Source organism: Pseudonaja textilis, chromosome 16 (assembly GCF_049901715.1).
Source record: "Pseudonaja textilis isolate UNSWEBS1 chromosome 16, rPseTex1.2, whole genome shotgun sequence".
Taxonomy (NCBI): domain Eukaryota; kingdom Metazoa; phylum Chordata; class Lepidosauria; order Squamata; family Elapidae; genus Pseudonaja; species Pseudonaja textilis.
This window is the reverse complement of record NC_142005.1, coordinates 5969062-5993970: the sequence shown is the minus strand read 5'-3', so window position 1 is coordinate 5993970 and position 24909 is coordinate 5969062. Positions and strand designations below refer to the sequence as shown.

The 24909-nt window shown below is 46.8% G+C and overlaps 1 protein-coding gene across 1 annotated transcript in view; it reads right to left on the bottom strand.

Moving 5' to 3' along the window:
- Positions 1-259: 259 nt before the first annotated feature.
- Positions 260-24909, bottom strand: part of RTN3 (reticulon 3) — a 40774-nt gene continuing 16124 nt past the window's right edge. The window contains exons 3-9 of the mRNA XM_087913709.1: positions 14101-16026; positions 7802-8009; positions 6906-7044; positions 5798-5867; positions 3382-3428; positions 2395-2453; positions 260-1427 (exon numbers count right to left, since the gene is read on the bottom strand). Coding sequence (XP_087769835.1) covers positions 1382-1427; positions 2395-2453; positions 3382-3428; positions 5798-5867; positions 6906-7044; positions 7802-8009; positions 14101-16026 — 2495 coding nt within the window. The 3' untranslated portion in view covers positions 260-1381. The remainder of the gene's footprint in view (positions 1428-2394; positions 2454-3381; positions 3429-5797; positions 5868-6905; positions 7045-7801; positions 8010-14100; positions 16027-24909) is intronic.

Genomic DNA, 24909 nt, shown 5'->3' with positions numbered 1-24909 from the left:
GTGGGTTGCGGGAAGGGGAAGGAACCGGGGCAGCCTCGGCTGGGGTGGGGAAGGCAACCCTTCCTATATCAGCTTCCTATTTCTTTTGGGGTCTTTCCTCCCCCCCAAAAAAATCCCCCTACCCTTCAATTGTCAGCCTGTCAACAAATACGGCCTCTTTATTTCTCTCTCTTTCAAAGCCCAGTTAAGTTTCCATTTTCGCTGGAAAGGGAAAACAGCCATGGAAATCCCCGGGAATTTATTTTATTTTACTTAAAAAAAACTTTCTCTGCCCCAAAGGCTGCGCACCTCCACGAGGACTAGCCTCTTTGCTCTTCCCTGAATCTGAATTTTGGCCATGCTCCTCTCTCTCTCTCTCTCTCTTTTTTTCCCAAAGCAAGAATCGAGAAAAGGGGAAGGGGAAAAGAAAAAAACGAAAAAACGAGGGAAGGTCTTTGAAGGAAGAAGAGGGAGGGATTCCTGGCTGCCTTTTGAGGCTAAAACGGGATGAAAAAGAGGGAAGTGGAGGGGGGGGGGTTTGAATTTTTGTGTGTGTGTGTGTGTGTGTGTGTTTTTAGGACAGCCATTTGTTACAGCAGTTGCAGACTTTTTTTTTTTTTTCAGTTCAGGATCACACACCGGAGGAAGAAAAAAATATATATACAGGATTCGGGTGGAGGGAAGGAAGAAAAAATGGAGGATGAGCTAAAAGAAAGAGAAGGAGCGAAGTCACGATGGGGGACGCAGAATATTTCTATTTTTTTGGGGGGAGAGAAAGGCTGCCCAGAGCTTCCTTAATTAAGAACATCTTTTGGGGGGGGGATAAGGAAGCTGCAAAGCTGGTGCAGCAGATTCCTTCATCCACCCACCCACCTACCCAAATTGGAGACCCCACATTTCACCAGGGAAGGAGGGTGGGGGGAGCGAAGGGAAACTTTCCTTCCCTCTGGGGGGAAACTGAGGAACGATGGGGGGGTGGTGGGAGGTGGGGGTGTTTATCTCCAAGGATTCCCCCCCCCCCGCTTGCAGGGGGCTCTTTCCAAAGCCGTCACCCACCCACCCCCCTTTTCTCAAGTTTTTAAAACTACCCGATAAACCAGTTCATGATTATTCCAGTGCATTACGAAGAGCTCAGTGTTTCGGCTTTTGGGGAGGGAAGGGGTGAGGATGATGATGGTAATAATAATAATAATAATAACAATATTATAATAATAATAATAAAACACAATCAGTAAGCTTGGAACGCAGACATCAAGCTGACTTGGCAAGTTCCTTCATAAGATACGAGTAACAGTGATTATAGCCATGACACAAAGGGAGTAAATTTGTTTTTTTTGTTGTTGTTGTTGGTGGTGGTGGTGTGGATTTTGTTAATGGCTGGGTCTTCGTGTGCCGGAGAAGATTATTCGGGCTTTTTCTTCACGGTGCCGGGCAGCTTCGCTTGGATCCTGGGGGAAGAAAGAGAGAACGAAAGGCCCTGAGAACGGAGGAGCAGCGCCGCGGAAAACTCCCCGGTGGGTTCTGGCTGCAGCCGATTTTCAATTCTTTTTTTAAGGACGGAGATTGAACGGCTTGCAAAGGCCTCCTTTTTTTTTTTGGCCTCTGGGAGGGACTGAGGAAGCTTAAAACAGAAGAGTATTTGCTTCTGAGAGCCTTCACCAGCCCAGGGGAGGGAGAAAAAAAGAGATAAAGGTAAAAACAGAAGGGGAGGACGGTTAATAGCCCTTTGAGCATTTTTAATATCCGTAATCCCCCAATTATTTTTAAGAGGTTTCATATTTGATTGTCAAATGTGGAGGCTACGATTTTTGATTGTCCAGCAAAGTGAAATTTCCTTCCCTCCCTCCCTCCCTTCCTTCCTCCATCTCTTTCCTTCCCATCCCTCTTTTCCTTCTTCCAACCCAGTTTCTCCTTTTCCTTCCTTTCTTCCTTCCTTCCTCTATCATCTCTCTCTTCCCTTCCCATCTGTCGATCCCTTTCTCCTTCCCTTCCTTCTCATTTTTCTTTCCCCTCCCTCTTTTCCTTCTTCCAACCCACTATTCCTCCTTTTCATTCCTTCCTTCCATCCATCCATCCTATTTATCATCTCTCTCTTTCCTTCCCGTATGTCGATCCCTTCCTTTCCTTCACATTTTTCTTTGCCCTTCCTCCTCTTCCTTCTTCCCTCCCACTCTCCATTCCTTCCTTCCTTCCTTCCCTCCTCCCCTGTGAAGCCCAACTACCTCAGTTTGGGCTAAGGGCCAAGGGGAGTCCTGGGACAGACCCCCACCCCCCTTAGCACACCTAAACCACCTCCACCCATTCTGAGCAGCTGGCAGTGGGGAGAAATGCCTCACAACTATGAGACAGAGCCTTCTTCATTTCCACCTCAGAGACTGCCTAGAACTGCTCTCAGTGTCTTTTCACGCTACTCACTTTGTCATGGCGGATTTGGCTTGATCCCGGATGATCCCGACATAATGGTCGATCTGAGTCTGAGGACCAAAGGCAACAGGGAAGGTAGTCAGGGACAGCAAAGAGGGTCATACATTGTCAAATTTTATACAACTCTGCCCAAGGTGGTAGCAGTTCAAATGAAAAGTTTATTACAAGGTTATTCTCTCTACAAGAATGTGAATTGCTGTCCAAACATATTGGGATTTCAATGGAATTCATGGTGGCCTGGCCTCAGATCTCTTGTGGGCTTGAAGAGACTCAAGACTGATGATGTGTTTGACCCCCCCTCCTCCTCTCTCCCATTCTGGTCTGTCGCCCCCTGCTTTTAGGCCAGTGTTTTCCGACCTCGGGCACTTGAAGACATGTGGACCAACTCCCAGAATTCCCCAGCCAGTCCTGCTTTGTGCCTTGCCGGCTTGGGAATTCTGAGAGTTGAAATCTACATGTCTTAAAAGGTGCCCGAGGTAGGGAAAACCCTATCTTTAGACTTTCAACACAAGTCCCCATCCTCTTAATTTTCTGTTCCCCATTTAAAAAAACAACGCGAGAGGGAATAAAATGCTGAAAAAGAATGCAGCAATATTCCATGCTTGAAAAATAAAGAAGAAATAAAACACATCGCCTTCCGTTCTTATTTACTCTTCCAGTCCTAACAAGCTGTCCAGATGCCCCCAAAATGGGATCACAAATTCTGTTCCTCTTTTTTTTTTTTTTTTGAACACACTGCCCTGTTCTCTGCATGTTTCAAAGCTTGAGAAGAAGTTTGCGATTCCCTGTTGTTGTTTTATCTAGATAAAAAAAAGCCAGGAAGTGGCCAAAGTCCCTTAATATTGTCAAAGTCATCAACTTTCTCCAAAATCCCATTATTTCAGCAATCCTGGGAGACACAAACCCTATTATCATTATCATTATTATTAATATTCCTAAATGGCTTGCCCAGAATTCTTGGGACCGAAGTTACCTTACCTTATATTTCTCATAAACGACCGGCATGCTGAAAACCAGCAATTCCCCTAAAAAAAGAAGAAAAAAGAGGTCAAATGGGGTGAAGCTTGATTCCAGAGAGGCTGTGGGGCCAATCAACAGATCTCCAAAAGCTACTTAAAAAAATTGAGGACAGGCCTCAGAATTGAAAGCAGGCCTCTCTACGGTAGATGCTCTTTCCCTCAGAAGCGGGGAAGCTGCGGGGAAGCTGTGGGATTTTTGATTAGGGGACTGGAGGCTCAAACGTAACGAAGGACGGCTGCAGGAACCGGGTGTGTCTGGTCCGATGAAAAGAAGGACCACGATAACAGCCTTCCAATATCTCAGGGGCTGCCACTAAAGAAGAAGAGGGAGTCAAGCTATTCTCCAAAGCCCCTGAAGGCAGGACAAGAAGCAACGGATGGAAACTAATCAAGGAGAGAGGGCAACCTAGAACTGAGGAGATATTTCCCGACAGTGAGAAGAGTTAACCCGTGGAACTGCTCGCCTCCAGAAGTTGTGAATGCTCCAACATTGGAAGTTCTTAAAAAGATGTTGGATAAGCATTTGTCTGAAATGGGTGTAGGGTTTCCTGCCTCAGCAGGGAATTAGACTAGAAGACCTCCAAGGTCCCTTCCAACTCTGTTATTCTATTCTATTCTATTCTATTCTATTCTATTCTATTCTATTCTATTCTATTCTATTCTATTCTATTCTATTCTATTCTATTCTATTCTATTCTAATTTCTATCCCCTATATTCTATTCTTCTATTCTATTCTACTCTACTCTTCATTCCAATATCCTATTCTATTTTCTAAAAAATCTATTCCATTCCTGTTCCTCATTCTATGCTATTCTTATTCCATTCTATTCCATTCTATTCCATTCTATTCCATTCCATTCCATTCTATTCTAATTCTATTCTAATTTCTATCCCCTATATTCTATTCTACTCTACTCTTTATTCCAATATCCTATTCTATTTTCTGAAAAATCTATTCCATTCCTGTTCCTCATTCTATGCTATTCTTATTCCATTCTATTCCATTCTATTCCATTCTATTCCATTCCATTCCATTCTATTCTAATTCTATTCTAATTTCTATCCCCTATATTCTATTCTACTCTACTCTTATTCCAATATCCTATTCTATTTTCTGAAAAATCTATTCCATTCCTGTTCCTCATTCTATGCTATTCTTATTCCATTCTATTCCATTCCATTCCATTCTAATTCTATTCTAATTTCTATCCCCTATATTCTATTCTACTCTACTCTTTATTCCAATATCCTATTCTATTTTCTGAAAAATCTATTCCATTCCTGTTCCTCATTCTATGCTATTCTTATTCCATTCTATTCCATTCTATTCCATTCTATTCCATTCCATTCCATTCTATTCTAATTCTATTCTAATTTCTATCCCCTATATTCTATTCTACTCTACTCTTTATTCCAATATCCTATTCTATTTTCTGAAAAAGCTATTCCATTCCTTTTCCTCATTCTATGCTATGCTGTGCTATTCTTATTCCATCCCATCCCATCCCATTCTCTACTCTACTCTACTCTAACAAATTAGGCAAGAACCATCATCTCTAGACACTCAAAAAGAGGAAGGTTTAGGGCTGGCAGGAAATCCACAGCAGTAGAAGGCGATGGAGGGTCATTTAAACCTTTCTTGGGCTGTTTTATCATGCGGTCAAGCAAAGAAAGGCTTTTTTTTTAGCTTTGGCCATTGCTGATGTCCCTTTTCTTATCATGCTACCCAGACCATTTTTCATTCTGGATGGGCATAAGAACTGCCAGTTTTTCAAACAGGTGCCTTAGATAACGTTTTTTCTCTTTTTTAAAAAAACCTTCTCCTTCCTGATGTCTCTTCCTTTATCGGGCTGCGTACTTTCGAGAGCAAACTTAAGAATCAATCAAAGCCGCCTGGAGTCACTTGGTAGAGAGATGGGTTATGAATAAAATAGAATAGAAATGAAATAAAAATAAAATAAAATTTAAAATAAATTAAAATAAAGTAGAAATAAAATAAAAACACATTTAAACATTAAAGTATAATAAATTAAAATATATTTTGGAAGAGGTGGGGTGCTGTAGAGGGGAAGGTGACAGACTGGTAGTACTGGAGAGACCTGGGTTCAAGTCCTCCCCTCAGCCTCAAGAAGCTCCCCGAGAGACTCTGGGCCTGTCCATCCCCCTCAAGTCAGCCTACCTCACAGGGCTGTGGTTCTGGGGAAAAACAAACGCCCTTTTGAGGTCCCCAATGAAGCATGGGATATAAATCTAAAACCAAAACAAAGAGTAACGAACGGAGGAGGAAGCAAATGGGGGTCTCGGCCCCCTGACTGCCTGCCTGGTCACTGGGGAGCCGTCCATGCTTTCACCTCTATCTCTGTTTGCAACTTACCAAGGATGAGGAGGGTGATCCCATTAAAAATGGCCCCGACGTACGTCATCAGCCACATGACGACTGCGAGCTGCAGACCAAACAGGACAGGGCAGAGTTAGCAAGAGTGGGAGGGCAGGCGTGTGCGCTCGGGGGCACTGAACAGTGAAACTGGGGCGGCCAAATCTCTTTTGATAGCGGTCAGGTTTTCCTCTGCCCACCGGTGTCCGACTTTAGGGACGGTTGCTCACCTCCGTGTCTTAACCAAGGGAGCCAGAGCTGTCCGAAGATGCGCCCGTCTTCATGTGGCCAGCATGACTCTAGGCCAAAGGGGCACAGAACGCTGCAGCCTTCCCGCCAGAGTGGTACCTATTTATCTACTCGCATTTCGCACGCTTTCAAACTGCTGGGGGGGGGGGAGGAGTGGGAGCTGGAGCAAGGAACGGGAGCTCACCCCTTTGCAAGGTGCCGGGGTCTCGAATGGTCAACCTTCTGGTGACAAGCCCGGTGTCTTAACCGCTAGGCCAGTGGCAGCTTCCCTTTTGGGGCTCCCATGCCGAAAACTGCGCGTGCGCTCCCATGCCAGCACCCGGAAGGCAATGCATGCGCCTCCCCTCACGCCCCCTGAGCATGCTTGTAAGACACACACACCGCCCCGTGTATGCATGCCAGATTCCCAACGATCAACTGGCGGGCGGGCGGTGGGCATGCATGCGCAGTGGGGCTCTTCCAGGTGCTGGCAGAAGTGGCACGTGCCATAGGTTTGCCATTGCGGTGCTAGGCCACTGCACCTCTAGTAGACGAAGTGGGGCGGGGTGGAGGGAGCCACCCCTTTCTCCTCCTCCGAGAAGGGAAAAGAGAAGCCAGCCCCTTCCCTACAGGGCTACCTGTGGCTTACCTGGGAAGCTGCTTAGTTCACGTTTTTAATGTGCCCAATGATTCCCCACCTCAACACTAAGCCCAAACTCAACAAGGTTAGGAAAAGGGGTGGGAAGCCGCTTAGTCTCTGCCCCCAAGAGAGTGAGGAATGGAAGCCCCTTGCCTCCTGCTGAGTTACCACCCGCCAACCGTTCCACGCTCCCGGCAAAGCACCCTTGGCCCAAATGCCCGAGTCAGGCCTGGCGCTGACCTTCAGTGAATCCACCAAATCTTCCACCAGGAAGAGGCGCAGGATGGCTTTCAGGATGTGATTGATGTGGACCAGGGCGGCGCTGACGTAGTGATGGAAGGTCTCGGAGGAGAGAGTGACGTCCATGTCTAGGTAGGCTCTGAGGAGGGAAGGGGGAGAGTGTCACAGCGAAGGAAACACAGAGGTAGTCTTCAGCTTACGGCTGATCCCTTAGTGACCCCGAGGACACAGGTGAACCTCCCAGCGGCCTCAAGGACCCTCTGAAAGGATGCAAATGACCAGCTGTGTCCTCAGGTAAATCTCTGTCCTCAGGTCAATGGGTCCTTCCATACCCATTTGCACCACTCAGGCGACCCTGAGGACACAGATGAACCTCCAAGTGGCCTCAAGGACCCTCTGAAAGGATGCAAATGACCAGCTGTGTCCTCAGGTAAATCTCTGTCCTCAGATCAATGGGTCCTTCCACACCCATTTGCACCACTCAGGTGACCCCGAGGACACAGGTGAACCTCCCAAGTGGCCTCAACGGCTCTCTAAAAAGGATGCAAATGACCAGCTGTCTTGCAAGGAGTCTAAACCCTTCCATTCCCCACCATCCAGTCAGAGCTGAAGAAGCTCCCTGGATGAGAAGCGAAAGTCCAGTTGCCTCTTGAAAAAAATGAAAATAAAAGCACCTCTGGGACACACACCTTAAAGGTTGCAGAGGTTGAGAAACGCCGCACAACAGTGTTTATTCTTTATTGTGCCCCATAAACGCACATTGAATACGCTCTTGTCCAGCACTCGGAGGGCCCCTGGGAACCCCAAACCACTCCGTGGAGATCTGCCCGTCTCACAGAAGGGACAACCGCGGGCAGAAGAGACCCAAAGGGGGACCCCCCCCAAAGCCCGCTCACTTGAAGGGGTGGCCATCTTCGGATTTTTGCACCGCTTGGATGACGGACTTGTAGACCCGGAAGCAGATGGTGACGGAGAGCAGGGCCAGGATGAGGTACGAGACGACGCTGATGACGCTGAAGGCGGCCAGGGAGAGCAGCAGGATTAGGGTGGTGCTGAAGACGGTGCCCGTCTTCTTGACGTCCCTCCAGAAGATCAGATCTCGCACTGGGGAGGAAGCGGGAGAGAGTTAGCGGAGGAGAGCCGCGGGGGGGCGCAGGGTTTGGAGGGGCGGCACTGCAGGCGGCCTCTGCTGCCTGCAATTTGGCAGTTCGAGTCTCACTAGGCTCAAGGTTGGCTCAGCCTTCCGTCCTTCCGAGGTGGGTAAAATGAGGACCACAATGGTTGGGGGCAAGAGGCCGACTCTGTAAACCGCTTAGAGCCCTGTAAAGCACTGTGAAGCGGTATATAACTCTACGTACTATTGCTATTTTCCTTCCTTCCTTCCTTCCTTCCTTCCTTCCTTCCTTCCTTCCTTCCTTCCTTCCTTCCTTCTGGTTAGAATGCAGCATTGCAGGTTAATTCTGCCAACTGCCAGCAGTTCAATTCTGACCAGCTCAAGATTGACTCAGCCTTCCGTCCTTCCGAGGTGAGTAAAATGAGGACCACAATGGTTGGGGGCAAGAGGTCGACTCTGTAAACCGCTTAGAGCCCTGTAAAGCACTGTGAAGCGGTATATAACTCTACGTACTATTGCTATTTTCCTTCCTTCCTTCCTTCCTTCCTTCCTTCCTTCCTTCCTTCCTTCCTTCCTTCCTTCCTTCCTTCCTTCCTTCTGGTTAGAATGCAGCATTGCAGGTTAATTCTGCCAACTGCCAGCAGTTCAATTCTGACCAGCTCAAGATTGACTCAGCCTTCCGTCCTTCCGAGGTGAGTAAAATGAGGACCACAATGGTTGGGGGCAAGAGGCCGACTCTGTAAACCGCTTAGAGCCCTGTAAAGCACTGTGAAGCGGTATATAACTCTACGACTATTGCTATCTATTTTCCTTCCTTCCTTCCTTCCTTCCTTCCTTCCTTCTGGTTAGAATGCAGCATTGCAGGTTAATTCTGCCAACTGCCAGCAGTTCAATTCTGACCAGCTCAAGATTGACTCAGCCTTCCATCCTTCTGAGGTGGGTAAAATGAGGACCTAAATTGTTGGGGGCAAGAGGCTGACTCTGTAAAACCGCTTAGAGCCCTATAAAGCACTGTGAAGCAGTATATAAGTCTACGTACTATTCCTTCCTTCCTTCCTTCCTTCCTTTCCTTCCCTCCCTCCCTCCCTCCCAGAATGCAGTATTGCAGGCTAACTCTGCCAGCAGTTCAATCCTGACTGGCTCCAGGTTGACTCAGCCTTCCGTCCTTCCGAAGTGGGTAAAATGAGGACCCAGACTGTTAGGGGAAAGAGGCTGACTCCGTAAACCGCTTAGAGAGGGCTGGAAAGCGCCGTGAAGCGGTATATAAGTCTATTGCTATCCACGATAAAAGGGAGCACAACAGCCCTGCAGGGGAAACCTCTACATTGCGCAGCCAGATGGGCAGTGTTTAAATTTGAAAATAAAAAAATAAAAACAAATAACAACTAAGGGGAGTCCTCGACTCACCACAGTTCACTGAGTGACAGTTCTAAGTTACAACGCCCCTGGGGGAAAAAAAGTGACTTAGGACCGTTTTTCACACTTACGGCCGTCGCAACGTCCCCCAGGGTCAAGCGATTTTAAAATTTCAGGCGCTTGGCAATGGGTTCATATTTATGACGGTCACAGTGACCCACTGTGGGGACCCTTCTGACAAGCCAAGTCAAAGCCAGATTCACTTAACAACCGTGTGACCTATTTGACAACTGTGATTAGCTTAATAACAGTGGCAAAGAAGGTCATAGGATGGGGCAAAGCTCACTTAACAAATGCTTCCCTTAGCCACAGAAATTTTGAGCTCGTTTGTGGTAAGTCAAGGACTACCTGCATTTACAATTGGGCTGTTTTGCAGCCTTCTAACGATGCATTCAGGTTCTCATTTTAAACTAAAGGGAAGCCCGCCCCCCCATCTGAATCAGTGTCACGCCCCTGTTGGAGTCTGAATCCAAGGAGGAAGACGAACAACTGACACAGGGAGTGGGAGTGTGGCTCCGTTGGCTGTGGAGGAAACTGGGGAAGGGCAAAGTCCGGCTGGGCAGAGCAGGAGGGAGGGAGAACAAGGGAGAGGGAGTTCGGAGGAAGACCCAGGCCCACCCCCTCTTCATTCTAGGGCACGCAGGGAGGAACGGAGAAGGGAGCAACATGAGTTGCATGGCTTACGGGGGGAGGAAAGGGCCCTGAATCCCTTCATTAGCCACAGCTGGGAAGAGTTTAAAAGAGATGCAAGCTGAGTGCTGCAGCTACTGGGAGCAAACCTGACTTAAATTGTTGACTTTAGCTATCTATGTTCCTGGTGTCCTCCCAACCGTGTTGAGTTATTGCCGTTCCTTCGGGTCTGGAATTCTTGCTCCTGCCCTGCCAGACTAATTACCTCATTTTGCCTTGATTGGACTTATAATTACAGTTTTTGTTGACCACGTTTTGGACTTGATTCTCTGCAGTCAAAGGCTGTTCCTGGGAGTGTTTTTCTCCAGCCAGAAGGTAATGAGGACATTGGGGGCAAAGTTGGAGCTAATAAAGGGACTCCTACTGATCATCTGACTGTGTTGCCTTTGTGCCACACCCCTCTGGGTCATCACAATCAGTTTCAAAATATAAAGGAAAGAAAAAAAGGAATAGAAAATCTTTTTTTTAAAAAAAAAAAAGTTGACACAGATTTGTAGTCGTAGTCACATAAAATCAGCCTCTAGTCACAACAGTTGGGAATTGCAATCTCCAATTCATTAAGACTGTCGAGAAGCAACACAGAAGCTTTCAAAAAAAAAAAAAAATTATGACGGAATAAAACCCTCTCTTAATTCTTCTTCCATTCTCCTCAGGAGGAAGTTTCTGAACACGGAGTACCACAGTTATTTGTAATAAAAGAAATACACCGATAATAATTCTGTTTCCAGAATATTTTTGTGGAGAATAGGCACAGCCAGTATTAAGTGAGACAAGGTTTTCTTTTTTTTTAAAAAAGGAAGCTTTTGTAGATTTCAACTTGATTGTTGACAGAGTTTTTTATAAAGTTTTCATCGCAATTTACTTTTGCACTAAAATCCTGCATTTCAGCTCTTTTTAAGGAGAGGAAAGGTAGAATGCAAACATCCCTGTTTCTTAAATTTTTGGATAATGCTGTGGAGAGGAGGGGGGGGATTTAAATGCCAAACAATAAAAAAAACTTTTTTGGTTTGTCTTCGCCTGATCTCTTCCTTTTTCTCCTGCTTTTCCAAAAACCGAAAAGGGGGCGATTTCAGGGCTTTGCAGCTTTATACTGCAGGCCTGGTAATTTAAGCTTTCCTACTTAAGAGAGCAAACTGAGAGCGTTTTGATGTGGAAAATGCACATATAACAAATGCAATTTATATTCCTCAAAGAGCAGATTCAACTGAGATACAAGACTACTCTTTCAACCGTTTTATCTATTTATTTAGCCACCAACCGCCTCTCCCCTATATTTCAAAATCCTCCCAGTTTACAATGCAGGTAGTCCTCCACTTACGACCGTTCGTTTAGTGATCTTTTGAAGTTGCAACGGGACTTATTAGGACCGTTTTTCACACTTACGACCACTGCAGGAAGAAAGGTTCTAAAATGGGGAGCAAAAACTCGCTTGACAAATGCTGTTCCCTTCACCACAGAAATGTGGGTCGCACATCGAGGGCCATTACCAGCGTTATCGGTGTTATTGAATGCTGGGACCCCCATCTAAGCCAGAGATCTGGAGAATAAGAGCTCAGGCTTTGCACACAGAAAAAGCATATGGGGCTAAACTCAGACAAGCCCCCCTCCTCAATCCCCCCTCCCCAAAAAAGAACCCAGACTCGTGGGAGCAACACAGAAGCGGCATTTACAACGCGACACAAGGCTTCCTCTGTTTGGGTGGCTGGGTGGAAATCCACTCCCCCTTCAGGGGGTCCATGGGCCACAGGCAGCTAGCCAAGAATAAAAGTTTATCAAAGCCCATCCTTTGGAGGCTCCATGACCTAGAAAGGAGAGGGGGGTGGGGGGAAAGGGGTGAGGGGGGGTGTCGGCCCCTTCTATCTATTGTTAAAGATGCCATCTCCCCAAACTGAGCGCGCAGCCCTTCCCATGTTTTCCTTCTGGGATATCAAAAACATCTCTTTTATTTTTATTTTTTTTATACCATGCCATGTTCAAACCCCATTCTGATCTAAACTACAGATGCAGGGGAGATCTTCGGAATACTTGGTGAGAGAAAACACACGTAACATTTTTGCCAGATTTTTAGCTCCAGGGTTAGGAAGCTCCCACACTCTTTGACCAGTTGTGCGAAATCCCACCAATGGCTCTTCCTCTGCCCCACCACCCCAAAACAAAACCTAGAATTGTAGGGCTGGAAGGGACATCGGAGGCCTTCTAGTCCAACCCCTGCTCGAGGCAGGAGTCCTTATATTATTTCAGACAATCTCTTCTTGAAAACCTCCCGCGATGAAGGCAAGCGGTTCTGCTGATGAACTGTTCTCTCGGGTTTCTCTTCAGTTCTGGGTTGGATCTCTCTTTAATCAACTTCCCGCCTTCAGGTGCTTTGGATAATAAGTTCACCTCCCTCCTTTTTGGGACAGCCCCAAAGTCCTGGGATGCCCCCCCACCCCAATCCTAATAGCTGGACTGGTTCCCTTCCTAACCAACTGCTTTGAATTTTCTTCGTTATTAGAAATAGTCACTGGATTAAAAAAAAAAACGGCTGCAAATTCACTGTCAATAGTTTACGGGGTGCAGTTTTGGAGGACTATCCCCGTCATACGTTACAGGTAGTCCTCGACTTACGGCCATAATTGGTCCAGGATGACGGTTGTGATTGCAGTCCCTAAGCAAACACGACAGTCATTAAGCGAATCCATTTTACCTAATGGGCATTTTTTGCTGGAAAAACAGATGCCAGAAACTGTCAAAAAGCATTAAAGTGTGTGTGCGTGTGTACCCATCATAGACTTCGAAATCAGGTTGTAAATCACTTGTGGGTCCATCGTAACAGTCACCAAGCAGCTGGTTGTAAGTTGAGGATTACCTGTAGTTCTTGCCTAGAAAGCTCTAATTTAGTGACTGATCTTGGTGAGAGTCTGTGCAATTTAGTTGTCTCCGTGAGCATTTCATGAGTGGGGAAAGCGTCGTGGCGAAATTAGCAGCCGGGCTGATAAGGTTCTCTCTGGAGAAGGAAGAAGTCAGGAGATCAGCCTCTTGAACTGTGGATAGTTAGATCTCAAGAACTGAGGTTCTTGCACTCGATTGTGCATTGAACAGCTTGGGAGCTGGCAGAAACTGGAGGCCGAGTCAAAAGAGGAACCAGCCTAGAATCCTTACGTAGCCATAAACGGACTAAGTCCAACCTCCTTGCTATTCTGTTGAGCCTTATCTAACTCCAAGCAGCTGCTGATTGTTAGTTGAGAAGATTCTTGTACATAACTTTTCAGCAAGAAATCAGTTTAATTGGATCTTAACATGTAGATTTGCTCTTGCAAGAGACCCGCTAAGGAAACCAACGTGACCCAAAATCGTTACGCAGCCTTTATGGATACGACCTACAGAAACCTCGCTTTCTTATACACTTTTGGATACAACTAATTTACAACTTAAGAGAGATATTCTGAAAGAACAAAAGATACTCGGTGAGCTATCTTCATTTTGTAAGTAGAATGGGGGAAAAAAACTACTATCTTAAAAGAATTTCAATTTAGAAGCCAAAAGCTTAACAAGATTGTGATGCGAGAAAGTTCTAAACGGATAAATGGGATAATATTTTTAGAAAGCAAAAAGATTTTTGTATGTGCGACAAAAGTGTCTTTGGAAATGAAACTTCATCAGAATGCTGCTTATTATTATTATTGTTGTTGTTATTAAAAATAATATTATTAATTTTACAAATAAGAAGGTAAAAGTAAGCTTATCCAAGTGTCCACTGTCACCCCAGTGGAAATAAATGTAGTTTCAGTTTACTTTAGTTTTTGTTTATTTTATTGTCCTTGCACCTCGTACAACGAAATCAAACACCAGCTTCAGTGCACATCATGACCACGAAAATAAACACAAACACACATCCTTCACACTCCACACACTGAATTGGATCAATAACCCAATAGCCACGGAAACGCAGGAAGCCACATGCAAGCCACATCATTACCTTCTTGTGTGGTTTACCTGAGAATTGAGCCAGTAATTTGGTAATGGCGTGTAGTACGGACGACGGCTCGGGAGCAAGCGGGTGAGAAGTTTTCCCAAGACTGACACTGGCGGGAACCAGCATCACGTCGACGGCCTGCTCGAGGCAGAGAGGTCTCTTCTCCAAGGCAGACTTCGCTGGAGCATCGGGCGGGAACTCACAGTACTGTCTGGAATGCCTCCCTCTGGGGGGAGAGAAGAGCGCAGGCCTCTCCATCTCGCCTTTCCTCCCCACCTCTTTGAGGGCTGTGATGGTGATGTGCTCGTGTTCGAAATCTGGCTTGGCTTGGGGCGGCTGCTGGAAGTAGGGCCACGCTCCTTGGGAACGAGCCGCCTTCAGCTCGGCCTCCGAGAACATCTCCACTGGGTCTTCGGGAGACTCACCCCCTTTGGATTTCAAGCACTCCTTCATGAAGTCCATAAAACTCTCACTGCCCAGCCCGTCGGGGCACACCACCTCTTTGACGCTGTCCAAAGTGATCTTCCTCGAAGGATCTTCGGCCTTGGGAGTCTTCCTCGGCACCTCCAGTTCCCCAGCATCGAATGCCTGCTTGGCTTTAGAAGGTTCTCTGGAGGGCTGAGATGCAGGAGAGAGTCTCTCCGCCGGCTGGATTGCTTTGAACTCATCAGCAAATCGCCAACGGCTTTCCAAGGACTGGGAGGCCATTTGGTCTTCCTGAAGCTCATCAGATGCCTCCTCCTCGTCTATATATTCAATTTCTGCTTCAGAAGAGCCTGTGAGTTTGGAGAACCCCTGGCAATTCTCAACCACCAGCTTATTCGGGAATGTCAGGTCATCTGGAGCATCTTCAATGACCGTGTCGTCAGATTCTCCAGAGCTATCCGCATCGGCGGCTTCAGGCAAGCATGGATTTGGCCAGGAGAGCTCGGCTGTCATCTGGACGGCTTCCGGAGGAGCACTTTTCACTGTAGCTATGGCTTGGCCAACCGTGGCTTGATTCTTCTCTACTTTTGGAGACGGCTTGCCTTTTGGGTGGAGGCTGATTGTCACAGGCTGGTGAGCCTTGCCAGTTTCCATATCGCTAGGCCTCGCCACCGGTTCTGGAACACCGCCGCTGGTTTCGGTGGACGAGGCCTTAAAGCCTGCGTTGATAAAGTCATCCCCCTTGTCTTCCAGGTCCTTGGGAATCAAGTCCCAGTTAAGCAGCTCGTTGGTGAAGCTGTGCAGTTCACGGACACATTTGGAGACTTCCTCTAGAGCCGCCGTGGTGCCTGAAGACTGGCGAGAGAGCCCCGGTCCTGAGGGAGGCCGCCCGCTGCTACGGGGTTTTGCCTGGAACTCGCAAATGCTGTCTTCTGGGATGTCAGTCAACAGCTCCCTTTCGCCGTGTATCACCCAGTTGCTCCCGATCTCCTTGGAATTGCTGGTCAGGACCTCTTTGAACTCCGTATCAAATTCCAGTTGGTCAGCAATGACCTCAAAGGGAGATTCGGGGGAGTCTTTTTCCACGGGTGGCTCAACGGCGACCCTGGGAGACGCCGTGGAATGTGAACCGAGAATCTCAGAAGGAACCTTCTCGTGTTCGTCTTCCGAGTTGGCCAACAGTGCAAAGGTGGTGTCTCCTTTTGACGCTCGTTCTGCTTCTGGCTGGCATCCATTCTGATCTGTCTTACCATCCAGAGAACTAGCTCCTTTGAAATTCTCCCGCGGAGGAGTCGCTTCCGTGATGGGGCCGCAGCTATGCATTTTGGATCCAACCGAAAAGGGCAATTCCATTTGGCGAGGAGATCCCACCGATACGGTCTCTATCCTTGAACCTTCCTTGGTCCCTTGGACGCTTCCTTGTTTTGGTCCTTCCAAGACTTCCTCGGATTGGTCTTTGGGGAGAGCAGATTTGCTGTTGGCTTCCCTCTGATTCCCGGAATGTGTTAAATAAACTCCAGCTGATGGGAAAGAAGACAGGAAAGGAGCAGGGAACTGCATCCGGCAAGCTGAACCGGACCCAGGAAGATCCCCCGATTGAAACGGGGATACAGAGAGAGAGAGAGAGAAGGACGCACACAGGATCGGCGACAAAAATGCCACAATCAAGCAGGCAACATGCTCGTCACGAAACGAAAGCCACGATTCTACCCTACCAAACTCTGCGCGCATGCATAAGACCGTCCCCCTGAAGGACAGGAACATCGTAGGGAGGCTGCAATCCATGTAAACGTAAAAAAATAAATAAATAGTGACCAACATTTAATTTCATGGGAGGGACACAGCCGAAGTCAGCCAGAGAGAGAAAGGCAAAAGAACAGATCATGCTGGGCAGGTGAACAGAAGCAGCCACCCCTGCCCCAAATGCAAATAAAACTGTCTCAACAGGTTGTTTGAACAAGGCTCTCCAAACCTGACAGCTTTAAGACTTGTGGACTTCCAACTCCCAGAATTCCTGAGCTAACAAGACTGGAGGAGGAGGAATTCTGGGAGTTGAAGCCCACAAGTCTTAAAGCTGTCAAGTTTGGAGAGCCCTGTTGTAGAAGGTTGTCGGGTGCTTTGCAGGTCAGACAGACGTTGTCGGAATGATACAACCTGGGTTTCCCCTTGCGGTATATCTTATTTCTACGGCTACTTTGGGATCAACGCTTACTTTTGTCTGATCTACTTTGTGCTACTCCTAAAGCAAATATATCATTACAACAGTTTATGGAGTGAACGGTTCAAAACTTCTTGCTCGCAGATGTTTCATCACCAAACTATTTAACACCATCAGTGCTGGAAGGGAGTGAGATGCATTTGCTGTTTATTTACTATAGATAGTCCTTTACAACAGTTCATTTAGTGAACGTTTGAAGTCACAATGGCACTGGAAAAAGGGACTCACGACCGTTTTTTTCCACACTTAACGACCGTTGCAGCACCTCCATGATCAAAATTCGGACATTTGGCAACTGGGTCATATTTACGACGGTCGCAGCATCCCCAGGGTGTGTGTGTGTGTGTGTGTGTGTGTAAGTGTCACCCAATCCCCTTTAGTGCCCTTCCGACAAGCCTAGTCAACGGGGAAAGCTAGATTCCCTTAACAACCTTGTGACTAACTTTAACGAAACTGCAGCGATTCACTTATAACAACCGTGGCAAAGAAACGTGGTAAAACAAGGTAAAAAGTCCCCTTAACAGCCGTCCTGCTGAGCAACAGAAATTCTGGGCTCAACTGTGGTCGTAAGTCGAGGAGTCGCTGTATTGTTTCTTCCAGCTACAACCCTGAAAGATAACGGGCCAGATGACCTGGGGGGAGGGAGGGGAGGGGAGAATATAGGTGGAATACCTGCTTTGCTTGTATCAAGTTTCAAAATTCATGTCCAACATCACCAAGGCCAGGAAAGAACTGAGCAACCTGGAAAGGTAATTCTCAACTTGCAACCGTTCAAGGTTATGATGACCCTCCCCCCAAAAAAACCCCTATTTACAACCTGGTTTTGAAGTTCTGATGTTGCTCCCACCACCACAAAGGTCACATGACTGTGTTTTGGGAGCCCTTACAACCATTTGCAACATATCATGGTCTAATGACCACGATTTACAACGCGTTGGCCAGAAACCGGCGTTTCTTCCAAGTTTCTTGCGGTAAATGCCGATTGTGTATGAGTTCGCTTAACAACCAAATGCTCATTTAATGATTGCTGGGGGGGGGGGGAATGGTCGTAAAGTCAGGTCTGCTCACCTGGTGCCTTGATTTATGACCGTCACGACTTAAAAATGGTAACTGCCAGGCTTAACTACAGTTGTAACTGGAGGACTACCCGTATTGGAGATGGTGATGCGGTGGTTGGAAAGCAGTACTGCAGGCTACTTCTGCTGACTGCTGGCTGCCAGCAGCTCGAACCTCACCAGGCTCAAGGCTGACTCAGGCTTCTGTCCTTCTGAAGTGGCTAAAAGGAGGAGCCAGATTGTTGAGGGCAAGAGGCTGACTCTGTAAACTACTAAGAGAGGACTGTAAAGCACTTTGAAGCGGTATATAAGTCTAAGTACTATTGCTATTACCCTCCCTCCCTCGTGGTTATAATGCAATATTTCAGGCTAACTCTGCCAGCAGTTCAATCCTGACCGGCTCAAGGTTGACTCAGCCTTCCGTCCTTCCGAGGTCGGTAAAATAAAGACCCAGATTTCTGGGGGCAAGAGGCTGACTCTGTAAACTGTGCTTGGAGAGGGCTGGGAAGCACTGGGAAGTGATACGTAAGTCTAAGTGCTATTGAGCCAAACAGATCCCAAATCCAAACATCTATTTTCTCACGAATGCCAAGGAATTCCATTCCCCAAGCGGGAACATCCATTTCCGGACATGACCCAGCTGCAACTTTCAGAAATCCCAACCGTAATCCTAAACTATCTAGAAGGCACTAGATTAGGAGAATACGCAGAATCAAGGCAACCGAAGTTCCAAGCCCAAAAAGAAAATTAGCTGGGCTAAATTCAGGGAAGCTCATTTTTCCTGGGTGTGGGCAGGGATTATCAAAGTGGAATGGTGTGCCAACTCCTGAAGGCATCATCCCCCCCACACACACACACACTGGGAAAAAACCCCCCACATCTTTTTTGGTTACGCAGGAGATTTGTCTTCCGAAATCACCCACAAGACAGGCTGTTTTCTTAAACAAGCGCAGGGAAAGATGCAGGAAATATTAATGCAGGGTTGTTTTCTGAGCTATCGGTGCTTTTCTTTAAGACGTTTCACGACCCAACTGGGTAACGTCATCAGTGGTACACGAGAATGGGGTTTGCTCTCTCAAGGTTCAACCCCAAGTTACAAATATTCTCTTCAATCGGACATCGTGCTTAAGGGATATAGGAACTGTGTTCTCCAGGAGTTAAAGGAAGATTATGGTCAGCTTCCCCCGTTAGATTTAAGAGATAAAGGCAATTTTTGCAATCTTAATACACACCACCTATCACTTAACATCGGATTGCACCATTGATCAATGGGAAGCCAGGGGAAAACATGCTCCAGCCTGCAGGCACTTCTAGTGTGACCTTCGCAACACCTTTAATATTTGCAGTTGAACATGGAGTCTTTCGTGTTCGACCCCTGAAAACTGGAAACACACCTGTGAGCGGAACTCTCAGAACAAGGCAACTCAGCCTCAACGTGCATTTTGGTTATCGGCAGAAGCACCTCGCTTCCAAACCCTTCCATCTGTCGACAACACCCGGGCTAAAAAGATGCACGGGAGACCCGAAAAGAAACTCTTCTGACACGCCAGAGAAGCTTAGCCAAAAAAAATCTTCGCTTCTACTCTCAGCAGCCACGCAATCTCAACAGGCCAAAGCTTTTCTGTACCAGCCTTAATGAAAGGGCTCGTGCTTTTCAAAAATGTGCTTTCTGCGGGGATAATGAGTGGGGTTTCTCCCAGAAGTACAGTACGTTTTGGAAAGAAAGAAAGAAAGAAAGGAGGGAGGGAGGGAGGGAGGGAGAGAGAGAGAGAGAAAGAAAGAAAGAAAGAAAGAAAGAAAGAAAGAAAGAAAGAAAGAAAGAAAGAAAGAAAGAAAGAAAGAAAGAAAGAAAGAAAGAAAGAGAAAGGAAAGAAAGAAAGGAAAGAAAAAGAAAAAGAAAGAAAGAGAAAGAGAGAGAGAAAAGAGAAAAGAAAGGAGGGAGGAAGGGAGAGAGAGAGAGAGGGAAGGAAGGAAGGAAGGAAGGAAGGAAGGAAAGAAAGAAAGAAAGGGAGAAAAGAGAGAAAAGAAAGAAGGGAGGGAGGAAGGGAGTGGGGGGGAGAGAGAGAGAGAAGGAAGGAAGGAAGGAAGGAAGGAAGGAAGGAAGGAAAGAGAATGAATGTTCCTAAGTTAAACCCCTCACCACTTTCACACTTAAAAAAGATTTGCAGACCAGAGTCCGAAACTGGGACACACAATCCTTTGCAGGCCAAGAGTCCAATGTCTGGCTAATTGATGCCTCCAATTTAAAAGAAGCCTGCATGAGTCGAAACGACCTTCAGCAGAATCAATTGTGATCCGCAGGCACCAAGGCGCCTTTGGCCTTAGTATCTTGCTTAGTCAGAGGCCTTAAGAGAAATGGAAAATCATTCTGACTCCCCTTCAGAAAAAAAGAGCTGCTAGCAAATCCAGGGCTTCACTCACTCAGCAAATGCCATGAAAATGGAAGGGATTATTAGCAAAAGTCAAACACACCTGCGCTTTGCATTCCAACATCCAGAGTTGGCTTCTTGCTCCAGAAGTGTCCTGGTTTGGTATTTGGTCACTGGATTAAAGTCCCAGCCAAGCCCTAAGTGCCTGCCAGGTTAGAGAAAGTTGGCTCAGGGGTCCCCTACAACCCAGAAGACATTCTCCCCACCCCACAACAAAAAAGCTGCATAACGAGATTTCCTGGATGATTCATTTACAGAATTTATGATTCCTCTTCATTGTAAACCAATGAGTCAAGCAAGGAGATTTACTCACTGTTATCAGTCATGATAGCTAAATAGGAATGTCTGTTTCTTGGAAGCCTTATATTAATATCTATTGTTGAGTGGGACTGCCACAGGTATTTTTTGGTGTGTGTGTGTGGGAGGGTTACCTGAAACCCCTGACGAAGAAAAGGCGCTGCGTCTGAGAGATGCTGGGTATCGTTAGCTCGCTTCCCATTTTGGAAAAGACTTTAAATAAGTAGTTCTTAATCTTTTCTTCCCCATAATGTTGTGGTTAGCCGGCAGCAGATGTGGACGGCTGAGGAGAGCGAGGACTCAAAGGAGAGGCCAGGACCATTGGGGAGTATTTGCCTTCAGAGAATATGGGGGCTGGCAGCAGTAATGAGGAGGTTCCCGAGAAGCCTGTGCCAAGTGCGCATGCGTACAAGATCGCTCGCAGGAAAGAACAGCTACAACACCCCGGGCGACTCGGGAGTAAGGCTGCAAGGTAATGGCCCCTCCTTCAAGAAGATAAAAGCCAGCTGTGAAACTTTGCAGAAGGCAAAGACGTTTTGAAACTCCAGCCTCGTGGGCATTCCAGTATCCCGAGTTTGTATTTGAATATTTTTGTCTTGCAAATTATTTCTTGGCTGTTATCTTTTGGCAAGCCTTGCACACGTTACAAGGTTTCTGTTTCTTTGGGATTGTGTTTGATTTGTTGGGAAAGGACGTGGGTCAGAATAGATAAAAAGCTTTTGTGGCCACGGACCCCCAAAGGCTTCACTCAAGATTTCAATCAAACTGTTTTCGAGCCTTTGCACCCTGCGGACTACAAGGTCAGAACCCCCGGTTTTTAGATCAATCCAGGGATTGTTGAATTAATAGACTGATCTTCAAATGCCTTTCCAAAGGGACACAATGCCCAGGGTAGCTCCTTAATGGTTACTACCACCCAAGCTGGACTCTTGATAATGGCCGATAAGCTACTCTGGAAAGAGGCCTATTCACTGGGAACCAGCCTGTTTCAGGTCAAACCACTGTATTTTGTGAACTGGGAGATTCTGGTGATAAGAACAATCAACCAGTGGAACAACTCGCCTTCAGAAGTTGTGGGTTCTCCATCACTAGAGGTTTTAAGGAAGGGACAGGACAACCATTTGTCTAAAGTGGTAGAAGAGGGTCTCCTGCTTGAGCAAGGGGGGGGGGTGGACTAGAAGACCTCTGAGGTCCTTTCTAACTCTGTTATTCTAAAAACAACCCTGGGATGGTGCTCATTATCGAGATGAGAGACGGAAAGAGATGTCAGAAGACCGGAGGCTGGAAAACTCTTGGATTAAAACTTTCAAAACAGAATTAATCCCGAGAGGGCCCCGAATGACAAAACCTACAAAAACTGGCTTTTGCCAGGGCTCTCTGACTCCACAGGACTACAGCTCCCAGAATTCCCAGCTAGCATAACTTTGGAGTCATAAACCTGGATGCATTATCCTGATTCACAAACAGTGACCACCAATGAAGGAAACCACTCCGAGCGCTCAAACCTTGAGTTTGCATTGCACCCCAAGTAATGGCGTGTTTAACCAACGTTAAATAAAACCAAAGTAATAATATAACTTGCTAGGTTCGCCAAATACCTCCAACTGAATCCAATCCGACCATTGAAGACTGGCAACCTTGGTGCTAGCATCCCAAAGATGTGTTTTTTTTTTCTTCTAAAGGTAACTGGGCTTCCTTTGTTTGAAGAAGTTTTGTTTCTCATACAAGGAGCTTCTTTAGTTCTGAAGAACTGAAGCACCTTTGGGACAACCTGGTTGACTTGAGAATCTCCACAGACCCCTGGTGCTACTGCTACAGACTGAGGCTGAGTCAGTCTGTGGAGTCCTACCCAGCTTCCCCATTTCCTTCTCAATGTTTTGTCCTGGGACTATTCAACTCTCCCTTCAGTGTTGCTACAACCACCCTCAACTTCTGTGCAGTTGCCAAAATAATTTATTTCCTTCCTTCCTTCCTTCCTTCCTTCCTTCCTTCCTTCCTTCCTTCCTTCCTTCCTTCCTTCCTTCCTTCCTTCCTTCTTTTTCCTTCCTTTCCTCCCTCCTTCCTTTTCTTTCTTTCTTATTTGCATTCGGTACTTCGGGGGACACAAAACCCAAAAAAGAAAAAAGAAAAAGCAAGCTTAACGAGACAGGTGGGGAAAATTAATTCACGCAAGAGAAACACAGTGCAGGGAAGCAGCCACAGAGTCAGAGCACGTCATATAGTTAAACAGCACCACGGCGGCAGGAACATTTCAGCACTTCGTAGCCAAGCTGGGTCTCCGGTGGACGCGGAGGGAGGAAAAAAAAAGCAGGAAGAAAAATGTTTTATGGTTTCCAGAAAAGAAAAAGAAGGGATTGAAAAAAAAAAGGCTGTAACTGCTTTCCCGCCCCTGAACAGCCCCCCCACCCCCCCAAAAAATCTATTTGGGGGCAGCTTCCTATTCTTACAGTTCAAAAAACAGAGGCTGTAATTACAGATGTTAAAAGCCTCTCTATGGAAGCATCCTGCAAGGCACAAGATGCTATGCTGGTCTGTTTCTGCCCTGTGGGTCAAAAGTGACCTCCCCATCCCAGCCCCCCCAAAAAATCCCTCAGAGATGGCCAGGTGGGAAGTTATAGTTCATAAGTATCTTCACCGGTGCCCCCCCATTTTGGGGGTGCAAGGGACCAGTTCCAGGGAAAGGTTTTCCGTGGACCGGAGCGGGGCGTAGTTTCGTGCGCTGCCTTTCCTCCCGCAGATGGGGCTTCGACTGTTCGCACAACCTGCTTTCTGGCATGCCACAGACTGAAGGGCTGGGGACCCCGGATCTAAAGGGCCACAGCCCCCTTCCCTTCCTACGGGGCCTTGGGTAGCTTTTAGCTCTTATAAAACGATAGCCTCCTTGTGGTCAGAACCAATTCGGATCCTTGTTTTGCAGTGTATTCAACGGGAAACGTTCTTCTTCCCAGATGGGCCGGTACCAGAAAGTTAAGTTGTCTTTGAGGCGTGTGTGTTGCACAAACACACCTGCAAACATCTACTAATAGAAGAGCTTCTTTGTAGCTCCGGGGTGGAACCGTGGCGTCTTCGTGGACGCCATTCTTCTCTGGTTTCATCGCAAGGCTGGCTAGATTTGGACTTCAATGGGCAACAACTTGCCAGGACTTTGGATAAGTGGGACCTTCTGCGGGAATTCAAATTTTGAGCCAGAGACACCTTCTCTCTTAGACATATTAGTGGAAGCTTACATTTCCTGACCGCCTAGTTTCTCGAAGGCCAAAGATGACTAAGCCAGCCCTTCCAGCTCTCCCTGCACGGCTCAGCATCTCAAGTCTACAACTATGGTCACAGATTCACACAAGAGCTTTGGACGTGTATAGGAGGCGGCCTCTCTTATCTAGGTGCCTAAACAGCCCACAATAAAGTCTTTCCAACTTCCTGCGGCTCCTGCCGATGACCCTGTTTGCCCTTCCAAATATCCTGAGCGACTCTTTCAGGTTGGGAAATCCGGTGACGGCCATGTGAAGTGCCAGGGCGCCCGAGACAATTCCAAGAGGCCTTTTTGTTAGCCCCTCAAAATTGTTTTTAAAAATTAAAGAGGCGCAAACGTTGAGAGATCTCTACATCCCAATGGATAGTTCCTGGGTAACTCTCTCAAGAGAAGGGGGGGAAGGAAACAGGGTCAAGGGTGACAGTGAATTATGCGTCTCAGAATCGGTTTTGTACAGGACATGCCGACACATTCGAATAAATTCTTCTAAGTTTTTGAAGCTTGGCTCGAGGATCATGATTTAATTGGGGCAACTGCCAGAATCCTGACAGTGGGGAATTCTGGGAGTTGAAGTCCACACCTCTCAAAGTGCCCAAGTTTGGAGATTCCCTGTTAATAGTTCAGTAACTTCAGCAGCTTAAAGATGGGTGGAATTGTGGGAGTTGTAGTCCACGTATCTTGAAGCATGCTGGCTGGGGAATTCTAGGCGTTGAAGTCCACACCTCTTCAGAGTTGCCAAATTTGAGAATCACTGCTTACAGACTCTCCTCCCCCAAACTAAGCCAGATTTGTTGGGCCTACTGGAAAGACAACCCAGACAGGAAAAACAACTTTGGCAAGAGAAAATTTGCTTGGAAAAGCGCATGACTTGGTCACTGGGAAGCTGACAAAAAAGCCGAACTGAGATCTCGATTCTTCTTAACACTATCAAAGCTTCACTATTTAAAAAGATAATTGGCTTTAGATTTTTTTTTTCCCCTCCCCTCCAGCTTCGCAGATACACGCAACTCAACTCTGCTGTCATCAGCACTCCTGCAAACAGAATCAGATCAGAAATTATCCGCTTTCGAATTCGTGAGGAAAGGCCTTGCCTGACGGAGGCAACCTAAACTCTTTCCTAAACCTGAAGCTCCTGGCCAATTCTGGTCCGTACA